Below are 20,667 nucleotides of genomic sequence, written 5' to 3' on the forward strand. Positions count from 1 at the left end.
CTACGCCTACTCCAAATTTGAAACTTTGCCATAGAATTTAACACTTTCCAAGACAGAGCAACAGCTTTGAAGCAAAAAGTCCAGATGGCATGGTAAGATGCCTCAAGGGCAAAATACTGAACGGAGCTCCTCCATACATCTCAAGTTCTCAACATGTTTTTAAGGCTCCCCATGAACATTCCTTCTGCCCTGAGTCTTCCACGCCTTTGCAGGAGGGGCCTCCCCTGTAAGCCACAATGGCCCCACCCTAAATGAGATCTCCACCCATTAGAAAAACAAGAGCCAGGCTTTTCCAGCGGGGCATCACTTAACCTTTTTTTTCCTCTTGTCACTCACCATCCCACATCCCAGAATCCTTTGCACCAGTTCCCTTGGATCTTCAAAAAGACTGCTGGCTCTTGGGTGGGGTGGAAAGCTTCTGTCCCTCCTCCCTCCTGGCTGCTGGAGCGAGAGTGAAAGAGAGCGACAGAGTAAGAGAGAAAGAAAGAAAGAGAGTGACAGAGAAAGAGACAGAGAGAGGGAGAGAGGGGGGTGGGGAGGACGAGAATGATGGCGGGCGGGTGGGGGATGGACAGGGGTTGGCACATCTCCACGTCAATGCTCCGTTCTCTCTCCCCTTCTACCAGGCTGATGGGAGCAGATGCATCCCCTCCAACTTCTCAAAATACTTTCTACACTCCTGGATGGGGACGACCTCCCTTTCTACCTGCCTTTTTACAATGGGCTAAATGAACAAAAGCATCCCAGGGACATTTCTACCCATTCTTCCCCTACTCTAGGACTAGGGAATTGTTGTCAGCAGAGCTTGGTACTCTAGATAAAAGGGTACCCATTAGTAGTGACCTGTCCTGTCATTATGCTCTCAGTGGCTTCAAGTGCAGGACTCTGCTAATCTCAAAACAGCAATGTGAAAGGTCTGTGGACCAGTTGCCATCAATTCTCAACGCCCCCTGCAGGAGACCAGCTCCTTTGTTTGACACCCCCCTCTCCAAGTCTCCTGTGAGGTTGCAGGGATCTGAATGGGGAAACCAAATGGATCTATGCAGGCAACCATTTTTACAGAACAAGCTACTATGTGCTTCAGTAAGACTGCCTCTCCAGGGGGGAAAACGAAAAAGTGGAGAAATACGATCAGTTATCAGAGACAGGTGACCAATACATTTTCCTATGATCAGCACGCTACACTCATGACAACATCCCAAAGATGAATGTACAAGACTTTATATATTCTTATGCCATGTATCAAAAATGTGAATTACTTTTGGTAAATTTAGGCCTGTGCCCTGGAAAGAAGCAAGAGTGCATATCCTGTTAACAACTGAGAATACGGGCAAAATATTGGTTAACAATTGCCTTAAGCCCTGAGTGGGTGAGCAATGGACCCCCCCTTTTTGTAAGTGGAGGAAGCGGTGGCATTCAAAATTATCTGGACCCATCAGAGAAAGATCTATAACAAATGAACAAGAAGTGCCTCTTGTTGGCAGACAAAGAATTGCAAGACCTTCTGAGGCGAGGAGGACACCCCTTGCTTTTGTTTAGAATCAAACTAAGAAGACTAGCAGACTCTGTGCAGGGCTGACCTGCCAGACTTGGACATGACTTAAGTTCAGGTAAGAAATCTGGAGAAGGCGTTACACAATCGGAGGTGCAACATTCTGGAGTGACTTTCTGTGGAAGAACCTCACTGTACTCAGGACTCAACTGATAAATTCGTAAGGAATATTTGCAGTTTTTTTCTGATGCCTGGAGGTGGGAAAAGGTTGTGGCTTTCGTCTCTCTTCTGGAATATTGGGGATTGAAACAGGAGTTGGAGGTCATGGAGATGCAGCTGGGCAGGGTAGCTGTTTCTGGTGCCCACAACAGTTACTACAGTAGCCACTCCACAACTTTCAGAGCAATTTTGTCTTCTTTGGTTAGGCTCTTAACACACAAGACTACACAAAATCCTTTTCTATCAATAAACTTGGCAGCAAATTTTGAGCTGAACTGGTGGGGTGTCATGCCTACTGTCACATGATGCACATGTCAAGTCCACTGGAAAAGGTGCAACAACTTGAGTGACTCATGCACTGTCTGGCTGGAGGAAACAGATGCAGAGGGTTCTCTCATGCCTGTATAAAAAAAGCTCAACCTCGCCTCACCCCCAATTCCTCCTTTACTAAGGAACCAAAATGGGGCCCTGCATCACGCTTGAGGGTCTGGAAGTTATCATGGGAATCAAAGCAGCTGATTATGTTCCAAGTAGGATTTCAAGCACCAGCTCATCTGTCCGAGAACCAAGACTTCTAGTCTCATGCAGGAATCTACAGAAACAAAGAAGGGGCTGATGCCCCCTCCACTTGTATGCTTCTGAAAGCTCCCACACACTCTGCCTTGAGGCATCATTGCCAAGGAGGCCTTGGTGCTCAGCAGCTCACTGCCTGAAGCTGCCACAGGTCACATTGCCTAGGCATGAGGCCCACCCTTGGACAGCACATCTGCGCTACCTTTGCTAACTACAAATACATTCCTCCTCTGCTTTGCCACATCATCCCTCGTCTCTTGGAAACGTTTTGAGGAATTAAGTGATTAAAAACAAGTTATGGTTTTCAATTATCTAAATTCCTTGTCCACGTGTATTATTTTTACTGTGTCCATTTTCTCTTTCAGCACATGCAATGAGTGCTGGTCAGAAAAGAAAAATGTACCTGCCTAAAGGCATGTTATTAAAATCACCGCCACTTAGCAAAAAAAAGCGCTTAGTCTGACACGAGAGGCGTCCCTGCCAATTTCCAATTGAGGGGGTTGGGGTGGGGAGCGCCCTAAAGGGAACCCCTCTCCTCTTCCCCTATCCTTGGCCAGCAAGAGGAAGAGCAGCTCAAGTGAAAGTAACATGCAGACCAGGGTTAGCACTGCGCAAAGCCAAGATCTCACCCACACCCCATAAACTTATAGAAAGGCAACTCAGACCTGAGAAGCAGGCGCCAAACCTTACCTGGGTGAGGCTTGGGGAGGAGGCATGTCCTGGTGGCGTTGCAGCAAGGGATGGGTGCCCCTTGCCTATTTCATGTGCAGAGTAAGGGGAGGGGGCAGGAGGGCCTGGCTGTCTCGCAACCTGCGTGACCTGTGAGGAGATAAACTGTTAGTAAAACCAGAGATTAGTAAAGCTCCCTCCATGGGGGTTCATTTACATGCTGAGGCTACAGACCTGGGGAGGAAAAGGAAGCGATCCATCCTTTGGCTCACAATTAGCTACCACTGGATACACTCACCGTCTCTCTGGCCACCCGTAAAAAAGGACAGGGAGAGCAAGAGGCTGCAGGAGCAGAGCTTGTTCACACGCCTTATCTTGCATCTCAGAACTTGAACACAGATGAAGGGTACATCTCCAATGGCAAAAGGACGAGCCTTTCACCTAGTCAACATTGCCTTGCTTTGAGAAATCTTTAGAGCTTCAGTAACGAGAAGGCGCTTATCTTTCCTTGTAAAACTTCCCATTATTTCCCAATGCATCCCCGTCCTTGGCACATGCTCGGTCCGCATCAAGCATCCAATGGAAACAGGTGGCTGGCAATTATTTTGGAATTTGAGAGCCAGTGTGGTGTAGTGGTTAAGAGCGGTAGTCTCATAATCTGGGGAACTGGGTTTGCGTCTCCGCTCCTCCACATGCAGCTGCTGGGTGACCTTGGGCCAGTCACACTTCTTTGAAGTCTCTCAGCCCCACTCACCTCACAGAGTGTTTGTTGTGGGGGAGGAAGGGAAAGGAGAATGTTAGCCGCTTTGAGACTCCTTAAAGGGAGTGAAAGGTGGGATATCAAATCCAAACTCTTCTTCTTCTTAAATTCCTATTTGGCCCTGAGACACACTCAAAGAGGCTTCCCCCCAAAAAGATAAATCCTACAGTTTGTAGCCAATGCTAGTCCTACTCAAGAGTAAAGCTAATGAAGTTAATGGACACAACTGATTTAGGTATACACTGAGTGAAACTTAGCTGGATGCAACCCCATAAAATTGTACTGAAGGAGCACTAAACACAACCCTCATTGCAAGTCAAACAGCAGCACTCTGAAGTGGGCACAGAAGTCACTCAATGCCTGGCAGAGAAGAAAGACTGAAAGCAGGCCTGAAGGTGGTCTCCTTAGAAGGAAGTCCTAGGACACCTGATGATGCAGGTGAAGAAGCTCATCTTCCAAGAGGCGACAGAGCTGGTAACAGCAGCTCTCCCCATTTGATCTTTCACTCGCGGACTGGAGGAGCAACTTGGGAAAGGTGCTCCTGGAGAGATCCAGAGCCCAGGCTGTGCAGGGCCTGATTGGTCCAAATAATTGGAACAATTCAATATGAATACATCAAGTTTTAATATTTTAAATCCCCAAGGAAAGAGATACTAATTTGAAATCACTCAGTTCAACTAACTTTCCCAAATTTTACTTTATTGTTATTATTTACTAGATTCTGAGTAACTTACAGTATATTTAAAAACACAGGGTTGTCTCCAGCAAAGTCCTACCCAGAGTAGACCCACTGAAACTAATGGCCCTAAGTTCGCCGTGCTTATCAATTTCAATAGGTTTACTTTGAGTAGGACTAATATGGGATACAACCCATAAGCATTAAGCAAAACATATTGTACTATCAGCACATTCACACAGAAACATATGCAATTCATTAAAAAATAATCATAATATATGAACCCACCCTTCCACAGCAGAAACAGAAAGCTTTGGCAGCACGCTAACAGATTTTGCAAATCATGCAATTGCAATCAGTGGCTGTGAAGTATCCTTTACCGACCAGATATTTAGGACTACAAATCCCATTTTCCACAGAGAGCTCCAGCATGACACAAGAGCTTCAGTCCAAAATTTCTACAGGGTACAAGGATGGTGACGGTCACTATAAACAAATGAATGCATGTTGGTTTGCAACTAAATGAAACTTTTAGACTACCTACCTAGCAGCATACATAAAGGAAAACCTTTTGTATCTGCTCAGAGGCAATAAAGGTGGGGAGCAAAAACACTGTGATTTCTGTGTGGTTCTATATACACAAGCGAAGATACTAAGGGAGAACACAGAAAGGCCACAAACCAGTTGAATGAGATGCCCTGGATTGTGGGCCAAAGTCCCAGAACTGCACAGTAGCAAGGCAGGTACCGTATTTTTCGCCCCATAGGACGCACTTTTCCCCCTCCAAAAATGAAGGGGAAATGTGTGTGCGTCCTATGGGGCGAATGCAGGCTTTCGCTGAAGCCTGGAGAGCGAGAGGCATCGGTGCGACCAACCCCTCTCGCTCTCCAGGCTTCAGGAAGCTATCCGCAAGCCTTGCAAGCCCGGCGGGAGTTGCCGCGGGCTCACAAGGCTTGCGGGCAGCAGCCTGCAGCCCCGGCGAGTGTCCACAAGCCTTGCGCACCCGGCAGGAGGTACTGCCGAGCGCGCGAGGCTTGGGGCAGCAGCCTGCCGCCCGAAGCATGGGGAGCCCTCCGAAGGGCTCCCCGTGCTTCGGGCGAGCGTCCGCAAGCCTTGCGCGCCCGGTGGGAGGTCCTGCCGGGCGCGCGAGGCTTGGGGCGGCAGCCTGCCGCCCGAAGCACGGGGAGCCCTCCGGAGGGTGCCCCGTGCTTCGGGCAGGTGTGCGCAAGGCTTGGGGCGGCAGCCGCAGCTGGGGGAGGATAAATTTTTTTTATTCATTTCCCCCCCAAAAAAACGCAAGCTCCGGGGACAGCTGGGAGGCGCAGCGCGTCTTCCCGCTGTCCCGGGACCTGGTCTGAAGGCGGGCGGCGGGGAGAAGAGCGCTTCTCCCCGCTGCCGGCCCCACAAGCGCCTGGGGGGGAAATAAAATTTTTTCCCTTTATTTCCCCCCAAAAAACTTGGTGCGTCCTATGGGCCGCTGCGTCCTATGGGGCGAAAAATACGGTAATTACAGAACAAAAACTGCTTTTCTCCACAACATTCGGCTGCTAGAGAGTCATAAACACACATGAATTTACTGTAACGACACATTACTTATTGAATCATGCTTATAATGCTTGGCCTGAGAAGTCAAAACACCCCACCATGGAGTTTCCTTTTGCACAGAAAAATGGGCTTTAATTTAGTGTATATGAGAGAGGGTCATGGGCTCCAGTTTTAAGAGGGTAGGGCACAATTTAATCCCACAGCATGCAAAACAGGGCAAAAGCCTGAGTCCTAAAATTTCCGGTTTGAAACAGTTGTGAATATTAACCTAAAGCTGAAGCTGACAGAAAATGCACATCGCCATAGATGTCACCTGATTCAGGAGTGCCCTTAACCCATGGGTAGGCAGCCTAAGGCCGGATGCGGCCCAATCGCCTTCTCAATCCGGCCAGCGGACAGTCCGGGAATCAACATGTTTTTACATGAGTAGAATGTTTGCTTTTATTTAAAATGCCTCTCTGGGTTATTTGTGGGGCCTGCCTGCTGTTTTTACATGAGTAGAATGTTCGCTTTTATTTAAAATGCATCTCTGGGTTATTTGTGGGGCCTGCCTGCTGTTTTTTACATGAGTAGAATGTTTGCTTTTATTTAAAATGCATCTCTGGGTTATTTGTGGGGCACAGGAATTCGTTCATTTCCCCCCCCAAAATATAGTCCAGCCCACCACATGGTCTGAGGGACAGTGGACTGGCCCACAGCTGAAAAAGGTTGCTGACCCCTGCCTTAACCCATGAAAATTATTGTCAGAGGAAGTGTAACATAATCATAATGCTTTATTTTATATTTTTGTAGACTGCTCAGAGGTTTTCTTACAATCAGGTAGTATATAAATTCTCTTAAATAAATAAATAAATAAATATCTCCAACACAAACAAGAATACGTAAGTCTATTCTCCATATCCAGATCAATGTATTATCTTGTCTGGAATCAGTTTCTGCTTTGAACACTGAAAACCTGTTCAAAACACTGCTGTAAATTTTTGTTCTATTTTTCATAGCAGAATGCAAGTATAGTAAATAAGTTGTTCTCTTATTGTAAGATTATTCAGTTAAATTAAGTGGCTAATTAAGAAACTTGTGCTTGTGTTTTCTGTAATACAGAACCTTACCTTGAGCTCCCTGCCCCCCATTGGAAATGTACTTGAAATTAATTCCACAATAAATACAAGATCGGATACATTAAAGTGACAGGAAGAAGGCATTATCTTGAATGCCACCCTTCATTACTTAACGGATCTCTCTCTTTCAGCATTTTCTCTTGGGGAAAAACTCCACCCACCTGTACCAACACCAGCTTCTACCCAAAAGGAGAAGCAGAATTGATACAAATCCAAAAAGGACAGAAAAACACTGCTGAGGGTTTTGCAAATGCCACTTTTATGAGTTAACTCCGCACTGTTTGCCAGTAAAAACAGGCTTTTCTCCACTGGGGGAAGGCTGCAAATCTGTAAATGGGATCTTAACTTTGCAGCTTTGCAGGGACAAAGCAAGACTGGGCTGCCTTTCCTGCCAGCCGGCCCTTTGTGATCTGACAAAATGGCTGTCTGTGTAGGAAGTCAATGCAGACTGGGCCAGAGTGCAGTCACTGTCTGTCACTCTTGATTCCATCACAAAGTGTGAGAGATTCTTCACCTTAGGGATGCTTCTGCATTCTACCCTGAAAACCTATTTCAACAGCCCTTTAAACACCCAAACCACCTAAGATTAGAAAAACAACAGCTGAGAGGAGGAAGGCAGTAAGGAAGCCCCACAAGAGAGAGGCCCTCCAGTCTCAAGAGCCCAGCAGGAAGCAAGAATTACCAATAGTTCTATTTCCCCAAAGCTGAGGCATCACAGGAGCAACGGCTGGAAATGGTCCCAGGAGCTTCTGTCTGTGTGTGTTTCTATGCTGACAATACCTAGGTGAGCAAGAAAAAAGGACACAAATCCCAAGACCCTCATGGAGCTCAAACTAAGGAGCTAAAGGAGGCCCTAAAAAAAGATACCCAGCCTTTGGGCTGCACCGCCCAATCTCCTGAGGTAGTCCTGGCTGTTCCCTTCAGAATCATAGAACTGCATAGAACTGACTGGCTACCAATTCATAAAAACCAAAAGTGCTTTTTGTTGGGAAAGGAAAGCTGCTGCTCACCTAAGGGGCTCACTGGCCACTAGCAGAAGCACTGGCAAAGGTGCTGTTTGGGGAGAAATCATAATGGGGAGAGGTTCCCTCTCTTTCGCTTATTTCAACTGTGTCAAGGTGGCTGATCAGAAACAAGGAGACCCAAGACAGGAGGCAGAAACTCTTCAAGAGACACTTCAAACAATGCCAATTAACACATCTGCTTCAGAGGCTGCATTGCCGGATTCCTTTTGAAGAGAGGTGCTACGCTAAATGTTAGCACCTAACTTATGTGCCTCTTTGATCAGAAATTATGCACATTTTGCAGGTATAAAGAAAAACCTAGAATCCAGCCAGCATACAAACTGGCCCTTGCTTTTAGAGCACAGCACTGCAGTTCAGTAGCAGCAGCAGGAAAGGTCTCCTCTGTTCTGCTTATGAAGCGGCAAGAGCTGCTTAGATCACAAGAGACCAAAGTTTTCGAGAGGATGCTGGAGATTATTGCTGTGCCTTTGTTTAAATTACAGATAGGTAGCCGTGTTGGTCTGCCATAGTCAAAACAAAACAAATTCCTTCCAGTAGCACCTTAAAGACCAACTAAGTCAGTTCTTGGTATGAGCTTTCGTGTGCATGCACACTTCTTCAGATACACTGAAACAGAAGTTTCCAGACCCTTCTATATAGTGAGAAGGTGGGGAGGGGTATTACTCAGAAGGGTGGTGGGAATGGGTGATTGGCAGATAGCTGTGATGAGCCTGTTGACGACTCTTAACGACTGCAATAGGTCTTACAGGAAAAACCAAGGGGTGAAAAGGTGAAAAATGGCTTTGTCATGTATAATGAGATAAGAATCCAAGGTCTTTGTTCAGACCAGGTTTCTCCATGGTTTTGAGTTTGGTGATAAGTTGTAATTCAGCAGCTTCTCTTTCCAGTCTATTTTTGAAATTCCTTTGTAGTAAAACAGCTACTTTGAGATCTTGTATAGAATGTCCTGGGAGATTGAAATGTTCTCCTACTGGTTTCTCTGTCTTGTGATTCCTGATGTCCGATTTATGTCCGTTTATTCTTTGGCGTAAGGTCTGGCCTGTTTGTCCAATATAGAGAGCTGAAGGACACTGTTGGCATTTTATGGCATACACAATGTTAGACGATGAGCAATTAAATAGTCCCGAGATGGTATGTGTGATGTTGTTGGGGCCAGTAATGGTGTTGTCCGGGTGTATGTGGCAGCAAAGTTGGCATCTGGGTTTATTGCAGGCTCTGGTGCCAGTGTCCGTGTTAGGTCTGGTTGTAGTATTATTGTGGGTTAGGAGTTGTTTAAGACTGGGTGGCTGTCTGTAGGCAATGAAAGGTCTTCCTCCCAGAGCTTGAGAAAGAGAACTGTCATTGTCCAGGAGAGGTTGTAGATCTCTGATGATGCGTTGTACTGTTTTAACTTGGGAGCTGTATGTGATGACTAGAGGTGTTCTGTTATTTTCTTTTTTGGGTCTGTCTTGCAGCAAGTTCTCTCTGGGTATCAGTCTGGCTCTGTTGATCTGTTGATGCTGGAGATTATTGCTGTGCCTTTGTTTAAATGACACCCATCTCTTAACAAGGGGCTGTAAATCCTTTGGCTCAGATCTTCAGAACTCTACAAGTCAGCCAGCTTTACCAGTTACCTTCTACAGCAGGTGTAGGGAAACTCTCTGCATCTGCTCAGGGAATAAGTAGGCTGGGCTGGGAGAGGGCAATGGGCAGGGCCTAAATTCAAAGTGGGCAGGGCTAAAGCAGCATTCATATAATCATAGAGTTGGAAGAGACCACAAGGGCCATCGAGTCCAACCCCCTGCCAAGCAGGAAACACCATCAGAGCACTCCTGACATATGGTTGTCAAGCCTCTGCTTAAAGACCTCCAAAGAAGGAGACTCCACCACACTCCTTGGCAGCAAATTCCACTGTCGAACAGCTCTTACTGTCAGGAAGTTCTTCCTAATGTTTAGGTGGAATCTTCTTTCTTGTAGTTTGGATCCATTGCTCCGTGTCCGCTTCTCTGGAGCAGCAGAAAACAACCTTTCTCCCTCCTCTATGTGACATCCTTTTATATATTTGAACATGGCTATCATATCACCCCTTAACCTCCTCTTCTCCAGGCTAAACATGCCCAGCTCCCTTAGCCGTTCCTCATAAGGCATCGTTTCCAGGCCTTTGACCATTTTGGTTGCCCTCCTCTGGACACCTTCCAGTTTGTCAGTGTCCTTCTTGAACTGTGGTGCCCAGAACTGGACACAGTACTCCAGGTGAGGTCTGACCAGAGCAGAATACAGTGGCACTATTACTTCCCTTGATCTAGATGCTATACTCCTATTGATGCAGCCCAGAATTGCCTTGGCTTTTTTAGCTGCCGCGTCACACTGTTGGCTCATGTCAAGTTTGTGGTCAACCAAGACTCCTAGATCCTTTTCACATGTACTGCTCTCAAGCCAGGTGTCACCCATCTTGTATTTGTGCCTCTCATTTTTTTTGCCCAAGTGCAATACTTTACATTTCTCCCTGTTAAAATTCATCTTGTTTGTTTTGGCGCATTGTTACAACACAGTTGCTATTCTCATTACATTTTTATTTATTGTATACATTATTTATATAAATGACTTTGCTTTTTCTTTTTTGTTGTAATTGTATTTTGACTAACCTGTACTTTTATTGACAAATAAATAAATAAATAAATATGGAAGGAAAACTGAAATCTAAATACAACAAACACTGTAGTATTCTGGTGAGGGAGAACCCACCATTCTATATCTGTCTTTATGGTTTGCAAAAGCTATCCAGACTTCTCAGGCCAATAATTATAAATGATACAAAGTCATTGGTTGCCTTGATCATTGGCCTCAGCCCTGTATACCTGAAGGAGCATCTTCACCCCCACTGTTCAGCTCAGACAGAGGTCCAGCTCCAAGTACCTTCTGGCAGTTCTCTCACTGAGAGAAGTGGAGCTACAGGGAAGCAGGCAGAGGGCCTTCTTGTTAGTGGCGCCCTACCATCAGATGTCAAGGAGATGAGTAACTATATAACCTTTAGAAGACATCTGAAGGCAGTCATGTATAGGGAAGTGTTTTAATGTGTAATGTTTTATTATGTTTATATATATGATGGAAGCCGCCCAGAGTGGATGGGGCAGCCCAGTCATATGGGTGGGGTACAAATAATAATAATAATAATAATAATAATAATAATAATAATAGTTATAATTACAATACAGTCATAATTACAATTAATTATTATTATTATTATTATTATTATTATTATTATTATTATTATTACTACTACTATTTGCTTGTCATGGGACACACAGACTGACAAGCTGTCAAAGACACAAGAAGCCAAGTGATGTATTTTGCCAGGATTGTTCAAGGTGCCTGTATAGGTGATTGTGTACTGTGTTCCTAAATTGCACCCTCCAGTTACCAGAGCTCTGTCATGTGTTCAGCTCTCAAATTACGACTATTTATCATTCTACCAACCAAAAAGGAGGGAATTTACTTTCCATCTCACAGTGGAAAAAACAATGGCCCCCAGTAACTAACACCCCACACTCTGGGTATTTGTAACACATGCATGTTTTCTCAGAAGTTACGCAGTCCTTGAGAAATATGCCTACCAAAGACTTTGGAAGATCTACTTAAGTTATTTCTGTATTTTTTCTAAAATGTAATTTAGGCAATGCACAAGGATACAACATAGGTCACATTCACACCATCCATTTAAAGCACATGCCCCCCTAATAATAATAATAATAATAATAATAATAATAATAATAATAATTTATTATTTGTACCCCACCCATCTGGCTGGGTTTCCCCAGCTACTCTGGGCGGCTTCCAAGAAAGATGAAAGATACACTAAAATGTCACATATTAAAAACTTCCCTGAACAGGGCTGCCTTCAGATGTCTTCTGAATGTCAGGTAGATGTTTATCGCTTTGACATCTGATGGGAGGGTGTTCCACAGGGCGGGCGCCACTACTGAGAAGGCCCTCTGCCTGGTTCCCTGTAACTTGGCCTCTCGCAGTGAGGGAACTGTCAGAAGGCCCTCGGAGCTGGACCTCAGTGTCCGGGCAGAACGATGGGCGAGGAGACGCTCCTTCAGATATACTGGACCAAGGCCGTTTAGGGCTTTAAAGGTCAGCATAAACATGGGAACTGTAGTTTACCCCTCCCAGACCTACAATTCCCAGCACCCTTAAACTATAATTCCCAGGGTTCCTCAGGAGAAGCGATGTGCTTTAAATGCATGGTGTGAATGTGACCTCTGTAATGAAAAAATAAACAGCGTTGGTGGCCATCTGGGCTAGTTCATTAGCAGTGGGTCTCACTGCCTTGATGCTCATATCGTGCCTTTAAAAAATGCAGCATTTTTCTCACAGCTCAGCAACAGTCACACAGCCAAATAGCCCGGCCTCCTGACCCACATCTTTGGCATAAACCCGGAGTGGCTAAATCAGATAATCCTTCATAATCTCTTTTCTGGAAGAGTCACTTCACTGTGGGCTACCTGTTCAGAAGCCAGGCACAGAAGACACCTCTTGGGCATCCACCCATTATGGGCAAAGAATGGCAAACACACACACAGAACCCACAAGACACCATTTGAGGAGCAGCCTTTAACTGAGGTCCAGTACTAGAACGATTTAGCACCACAGTCAATATGTGGCAGACTCTTTCATTCTTGCCTTCCATAAGAACTCATTCCTTTTTTAGTGCAACTCCAGCAATTATGTTAAAGAGCACCCAAAAGACTTTAAGAACTTTTGCAGCTTATATTGAGGAGTTGTGATTGCACTGCAAAAATGTTATCTGAATCAGGTCTCACCTGCCAAAGATACTGGGCAGAAGAGGCCTGAATGAGGGCATCTTCCTAAACCAGCAGTTTCTGTTGAGAAAGTTCAACTCTGAATTATTCATTTGCTTATTTTGAATTAAACAAGTGGTTTTAAAACAGAGCTGCTTTTCTAAATGAAGATTACACACTTGAGTCCCAGGATTGTTCTGTGGCTGGAGGCAGCTAAACTTTCCACACAGCCCCACAAAGCTCTAAGAGCTCATATCCAGTTGATTAGCTGCAGGAGGAAAAGCAGTGTTACTTAAGCAAACCACAACTACACAGGAACCAAAGAACTTGGCAAAACTGCTGGGGAATACTTACAGTGCTGTACACAGCTGAGACGGTTGGAGTGAAGATTCGATCCTCCAGGGGCTGCTGCACAGGTCCCCGGGGGATTCTGTAAAGCAGCAAATCAAGGAAAACACAAAAGTCTAGAGGAAAGTGTGTTTGGCAGGAAAGAAACATGTGAAATCCTTTGCCCATACTAGCATAAAAACAAAAGTTTTTACCAAATGCCAGAAACCACAATGAAAAGGGGCTCACATTCAACACTGCAGCTGGAATAATTTCTACGGCCGAAAACTAGCTTCCCAGAAGATGTGACCAGATACAGTAAAACAAAATCAATAGACCTGAGTAAATGAGAGATCTAAGCTGAGAGTTGTAACAGACGACCCAATTTTTATTTTCAATATAAAATGGCCACCCTCTTTCAGTTACCCAGGAAAACAGCTCGTCAGCTGCAGATCCGTCTGACCAGGCCTGAGTCTTCAACAATGCAGGAAGAAAGAGAGAGAGAGTGCATTTATGTCGCTGGCATTTCACTCTATTAATCCTTTTCCCTACTTAAAAGCAGTTCTGGGAACTAGAATTCGCTTCTTAACAGGCTGAGAATTTTGTAGCTTAAAGGAAAGCTGCCTTTGATTGGCTGCCCTAAACTTGCAATTAAAAGAGCTGCAATAATCCACAATATCCACACTGTAAATAAAGGTGTAGCAAAAAAGGTTTTTTTTCTAATGCCACAGAAGGATAACAATAAAAGGTTTGGTAAAATAAAACATATGTGATTCAGCAATTAGAATCCTCTGCAACAGAATTAAGCTCTCTCATATACTAGTTTCCTTCTTAAAGCAGTGTGGTCACTTGCTAAGAGGTTCAGAGGATGAATTTCCGCCAGCTTATAAAGAACTTCCTATCAACACAAGGAGGCTCCCACACTCATTATGAAGAGAAGAATGGTCAGGCAAGAAAGGAAGGAAAAAGCGTGTTGTCCCTAGAATTGCCTCAACTTAAACTGAGCTCCAATTAAAAACCAAAAAAACCGGCAGTGTTTCTCTCTAGAACAGCATGCTTCCATCAGAGTGTGGTTCAAGTCCTGGAGATCCAGGGCAGTAAACACCAAATTGCAGATTATCACTCTTTTGAAAAGCACCAAAAGATAATATTACTACTCAAATGCAAGCAGCTAGACCACTCTCCCATAAGGTACCTGTCCTGTCCTGTCCCTTCTGTGCCTATTCTCCCTTAAATTTTATCAAACCACAAAACCAGAACCTATCCAAGGCATTTGAAAATCCCTAACAACAGCAGCAGCTGACCTCACACAACCGGAACTGGGACCTTTGCACTCAGCTAAGAGACAATGCTGGTTTCTACACACCATCCCCAGGAAAAAGAACCTGACAGGGAGGAACTCTGTGGCCTGGAGCTTACTGAGGTGGTGGTAGCTGTACGAACAGTCTGCTACAGTGGAGAGAAACCACACTTACCGTATTTTTCCCTCTATAACACGCAGATTTTTTCTCCTAAAAAGGAAGGGGAAATGTCTGTGCGTGTTATAGAGCGAATGTGTGGTCCCTGGAGCCGAAAAACCAGGCAAAAATCAAATCGTGACGCTTCAAGGAAAAGGGAAAACTGAAAAGAGGAAGCGGCTGCTTTCCTGCATTCTGCCTCAGGGTCTTACTGCCCACCCACCTCTGTTTCGTTGCTGTGTTTGCTGAAACGGAACAAAGAGCAGGGAAAGCCCCTCCCCTCCAGGCAAGCTCCGGTGCTGCTGGGGGAGAGGGAGAGAGAGGGGGGAAGGGAGAGAGGGGGGGGAGGGAGGGAGAGAGAGAGGGGGGAGGGAGAGAGAGGGGGGAGGGGGAGAGAGAGAGAGAGAGAGAGAGAGAGAGAGAGAGAGAGAGAGAGATGGCTGGCTTGGGTGGGGGGAAACTTTTGCCTTTCTTTCCTCCAACCCGTTAAATCCCTCTCCTGCATTCTTAGCCAGCTGCTTCTCTGCACACCCCTCTCATGTCCCTTCTTTGTTTTTCCTTCGCTCCCCACTTAAAATGTGGTTACAAAGCATAGATCCACATGGATCCTCAGGATCTTTGCATTGGGTCACCCCAAATTCACCATCAGATCACATAGCATGTCCATGGCTACAGCCTGCCCCCCCAAAATCACGCACCCACTGTTGCCTGGGGCTGCAATGATGCAAAAATGTGGTTAAAAAGCATGGATCCACATGGATCCTCAGGATCTTTGCATTGGGTCACCCCAAATTCACCATCAGATCACATAGCATGTCCATGGCTACAGCCTGCCCCCCCAAAATCACGCACCCACTGTTGCCTGGGGCTGCAATGGTGCAAAAACGTGGTTACAAAGCATGGATCCACAGGGATTCTCAGGATCTTTGCATTGGGTCACCCCAAATTCACCATCAGATCACATAGCATGTCCATGGCTACAGCCTGCACCAAAAAAATCACGCACCCACTGTTGCCTGGGGCTGCAATGGTGCAAAAACGTGGTTACAAAGCATGGATCCACAGGAATTCTCAGGATTTTGGCATTGGGTCACCCCAAATTCACCATCAGTTCACATGTCTGTGGCCACAGCATGAAGCCCAAAAATGATACACCCACTGTTTCATTCAGAATGTTTTTTCTCTTGTTTTCCTCCTCTAAAAACGATGTGCGTGTTATGGTCAGGTGCGTGTTATAGAGCGAAAAATACGGTACAAACCTTCTAGAAATGGTTAACAAGCGAGGAGTCAAGTTTACCGGAGTGTAAAGAACACATCCTGAAGGATGAAAGCATGGGAGACAATTGCTCACCCTGGTTGCCCACGAACATTCCTGCCACGGCAAACAAACAAACCTTCATGTTGGGATACCACAGGACTTGCTGACTTATGTGGCAATGGACTGAGCTCTGCAAACCTTGTGGGGCTCCCCTCCCACCTCCTGGCATGAGATAAAGTCAGGCCCTCATCATTCCAGAACTATGAACATGCAACATTTCCACAAAAGCTCCACTGCAATTTGAACCTCACCTGGCAAGGGGCCAGAACTTCCCTTCTGCCCCCGCCCCTCCTGCATGCTGGCTTGGACTAATAAAATACACCCCTGAGATCTTGACGGCAAGCCAAAATCTGCTCTGGCTTGTTTACACAGCTGAATGCCCCGTCCAGCACCACAGGGCAACAGACAAGAGTGCGGCAGAAGCGTCACCTAGCCATGGCTACTTTGCAGGAGCCCAGCCAACAGAACCCTTCTAAACTCTGCTTGGACATGAGCCTCTACCTGTTTGTGGACAGGAGTCACAAGAAGCTTTAGGCAGCAACGTCTGTTACCAAGGGGGAACACTGAGATGCCACCCACACGGAAGGAGGGCAATGTGGCCATTTTTCAGCACAAAACACCTCCCAGCTCTGTTGGGATAGCAACAGCAGTGCCTCTCCTTTGTCTCTCCAATTTAGATATTTGAAGTCGCCAAAGAATGTGGAGCCTTATCCCTACACAGTCCAAAATTTAAAGACAAAGCAGGATATAATGATCAAAGAGAAGCAGAGTGAGCGGCAGCCTTTCTGAACCAGGCACCTTTCAGCTGCTTTAATAAGACCATGCCCATCAGCCCCAGACAGCAAAGATTCAAGCCAACTCACCTCATACACATTGCACTGGTGACCTTCAGGCTGTGAGTTTGGAAGAAATCCGAGAACAGAATCCCAGGCTCACTTCATGAGGTTCTCAAATACAATCCCACACAATGGTAAATTGGATTAGAAAGTTCCATGCCGGTCCCTAGTAAGGAAGTCCATTACTGACAGAGCGACCGGTTCACCGGCTGCCTTCTGATCATCAAGAAACAGTAACTGGAGCCGACAAACAAGGCACATGCCTTAAAAATAAGGAGCCCACCATGTGACGTATCACATCACAAAAAGCAGGGCAGTGACAGAGCAGAACACGTGCCCTCTGTATTTTGAAATCCAGGCTACATGATCCTTGCTTAATGTACACTATTTATTAGGAAGTCAAGAAATGGGCTGAACAAAACAGCCTCTTTCCCCTGCGGCCAAGCACTGCTCCTGTTTCGTATTCCCCTTGCATGAACTTGCATTACACCCACATACAAAGCAGCCTCGGCACTGACCAGCTTCCTTCTTTCTCTGCTCCTTGGAGCAATTTCCAGGCTACAAACACTGGCAAGGTTAATAATCAAAGTCGTTCCAACTATGAAGACAAATAACTCACAGTTAAGCTTTGCATTTTTTTTTTTTAAGGCAGGGAGCGCCTTCACTGAGAAATTCAGAATACATTTAGCAAACTGTCAAAGAAAGTGGAGCTCAGATACATGTTACAATGCAGCAGCAGCTGGAGCTGTTTTTCCAGAGGTTCAGGACCCAGGAGGCCTACAACCAAAGGGAGGTGGGGGGAGGCGGTAGGCTAGCTACACAGACCCATTGTCAGGTGACCATCCCTGATCTGACCAGGCAGCACAGACTCAAGCAGCTACAATCACCTACTTGGCTGCAGGTCTTTATAAACATTTCAGCAGTGCCTTGAGACGTAAGCAGCGGCACCAGAAAAAAGGGGGTGGCAAAGCACTGTCTGGGGGGGTGGGAAGCATGTGGAAAGAGTCTTTCTAGCAACAAGGAGGGGGCAAGCTACCTATCTTCTTCCCCACTGGTGCCACATATGATAGGATGAACCCACAGAAAAGTGGCTCTCAAAGAGCTATTACAATGTGTGAAGGACACCCTCAGGATACTGCAAAAGCAATATGCCCTTTTTTTACGGATTTTAATGCATTTTCACAAAAGCAGCTTCTAAAACTGGGGTTCATAGCCCATGGTAACTTCCCGGTGTAAGCTGAGAAACGCAATTGCTGGAGCATACCAGACAGAGGGGTGGGTAAACACCTGAGTCAGTGCAGGAAGGAGGACTTCCTGCTTCCCACTAGCAACCGTTCACCTCGCACTAGAAAATATTGGGGCTTACCTGCATTAAATAACAGAATTTTAAAAACCTGAGAATATAAACAAATAAACACCAGAGAAGGAACAGATGATGCAAACCCTCTTAAATTAAAATGGTTTTAACCAGGCACCAGAAACTCAGCAGCGACAGTGGCTGCCTTGACTTCTATTGGGAGGGAGTTACACCAACCTCAGCCCACAATACTGAAGAGATGGCTTCTTGCTGTCATGAGTCATGCTTCTAGTCCATGGGGGATCACTAACAGCATTCTTCCAGAAGATCTCAGTGACCAACCTGGGGTGTATAGGGGAAGGCAGTCCTTAAGGTATTGTGGGCCTAAGTTGCCCAGGGCTTTATATACTAAAACCAGAACCTCAAACCTGGCCCAGCTACACTTTCGAACATCACCTTCCCTGCACTGATCCTATGTTACTTCAGATGACGCCTGGGAGAAACATATTTTGTCAAAGGATAGGAGAGTTCTTGCTTAAAACAGGCACACACCTGCTTAACAAGGCTTGCTATGCCAGGAATACCACGCTAAATTCACTTCCTGGATTGTGCACAAGAGATTTCATTTCTATACCAGGGAATTCAAAAAGAGATGGCACCTTGCAGAAAGTGAACTGTTTTTCACATAGCAAGCATTTCTAGTCATTAAATACCTGCCAGCCATAAAAGATTAAACTACATTCTAGTACTGTTTATTAATTAGATGCAAAGAAAATTAATTATTAAACTGATGGAGGGTGTCATCATTCATGCCCCTGCATTCTTCCACAGGAATATAACAACCTAGTAGATCGGGCCAGCGAACGATCAAGCATCCTATCCCCTACCCCAATGGGAAGCCTGCAAGCAAGACCTGAACACAACAGCAACACTCTCCCCACTTGAGATTCCCAGCAAATGGTATTCAGAGACATGCTGCCTGCAAGAGTGGAGGTAAAGCATATCCATTAGGGCTAGTTGCTGACTCACCAGCAATCTGTTACTTGAGGACAAAGAGGAAAGGGACAGTAGCAAAAAATGGCAAAATGCACACATGGGAACTCAACACACACACAAAATTGTTTTGCTATTTAGCAATTCAAACTAATATAATCAGAGTGCCAGGCCACCTTGGCTACACCACCCTAGTACTGCAAAAGCCTACAAGGAGCAGACCTATCAGAATGACTTAGAAGATCCTAGCACTGCTTTGTGGAGATAGCTGCCATTCAAGTCTGGCAGACTTAAGGCTTGTGATACAAAGGCTCAAAGGAGTGTCACTCCTCAGCTACCATGAAGCCCTGGGATGGGGTGGGTTTTATACCCACAAAAATTAAAATGACAGCTTTTCAAGCCCATCATCCATTGTGAAAGGGCAGAAGCACATTGTCCAGTGGAAGTCACTTAAACCAGCAAGCACTTTGCCTCCGTGGAGAGGATTACTACTGATCAGGGCATAGACCTGGTTATGGCGAGATCAGCCAAATATCTGTTCAGGAGCACCGCTTCCTCTCCAGAAGGATGCAGAAATATGAATGGAATATACCCCTGACTCTTGCTACAACTGTGCAACATTCATTAACAATCAGAGGAGGGAGCAGGGAAGGGAAACTTGGGAGCATTAACAAAAGCTCAGGGCCTGAAAGAACTCTTTGTCTCCCTGGTCAATGCCAGTCTTTTGAATGGCAGAGCACAGAGCAGAAAAAGAATGAGGGAGAAAGGGAGGGGAGGCAGGGAGGGAGACCCACTGGGCCAGCTCTTCAGGGGACATCTCCTCAGCTGCCAGGCAGAAAAGGACTCTTGCATGAGCATCACACGGCCTCCCAAGCAGCCAGAAACGCAGGCATTGTCCACTCACAAGCACAGCTTGATAGAACCAACACATTTTGCTCTTGTTCCGCTAGGGAGCTCACATTCCAGGAACAGAACGCCCTATCCTGCATCAAGCCACAAAGTGAAAAGTGAGGAAAGCAAGTGACAGGAAATGTACAATCCTGACCTTTTCTTCATAACCTGGGAACGTTTTCTTCATCTCCTTCTGGAGAGATTTGTGAAAATACATAATGCAAGACTCCAAGAGTTAAGCGCCATTTAGAAGCAAATTGTGGTGTTAACAGAGACTGAGTCTGACCAGAATACTTTAAACAACAAAACATTGAGATCGCTGAGTGTCACCACATAAACCCAGTCCTTCTAGCTCAAGGAAATAGCTTCAAAATAATGTCAAAAGGCAACGTGTAAGTCTAGTTTCTTCTGATTAGCATTCATGCCCAAGGGTACCATTTAAAAAACCAGGTCCCTGCAATTATTTGACTGCATTCCAGAGGCTCTGTTCACAGCCAAGAGAGGCTTAACCCCAGGCCATCCTAAGAAGAGCTTAAGGTTATGAATTCACCCCACAATTTCTCTTCATGACCTCACCACTAACACCTTCAGTTAAGAATGATAATGAAACCTAAAATAATATGTTCCCCACTGTCCTGGGTCTTAAAATAAAGGAGCATGCTAGGCAAAGCCAGTTACGAATGTGAC

At 45.7% G+C, this 20,667-nt stretch overlaps 1 protein-coding gene across 29 annotated transcripts in view; it reads right to left on the bottom strand.

Moving 5' to 3' along the window:
* EIF4G3 (eukaryotic translation initiation factor 4 gamma 3) overlaps positions 1–20,667 on the bottom strand; it is a 79,562-nt gene that overhangs the window by 49,448 nt on the left and 9,447 nt on the right. For 14 of the 29 annotated variants that reach the window (XR_014158735.1, XM_081870696.1, XM_081870705.1 and 11 more), the window contains exons 2-4: positions 13,216–13,291; positions 2,975–3,118; positions 337–441 (exon numbers count right to left, since the gene is read on the bottom strand). Coding sequence is in view for 21 of the 29 variants with exons in the window: in XM_081870696.1 (XP_081726822.1) it covers positions 337–339 (3 nt within the window). In the remaining 8 variants the exon portion in view is untranslated. Of the gene's footprint in view, positions 1–336; positions 442–2,974; positions 3,119–13,215; positions 13,292–16,826; positions 17,032–20,667 lie in introns of those variants that run through there. The other 15 variants (XM_081870703.1, XM_081870701.1, XM_081870683.1 and 12 more) reach the window with 9 other exon arrangements.

The sequence above is a fragment of the Podarcis erhardii genome (genome assembly GCF_964252035.2).
Source record: "Podarcis erhardii genome assembly, chromosome: 7".
NCBI classification, from domain to species: Eukaryota; Metazoa; Chordata; class Lepidosauria; order Squamata; family Lacertidae; genus Podarcis; species Podarcis erhardii.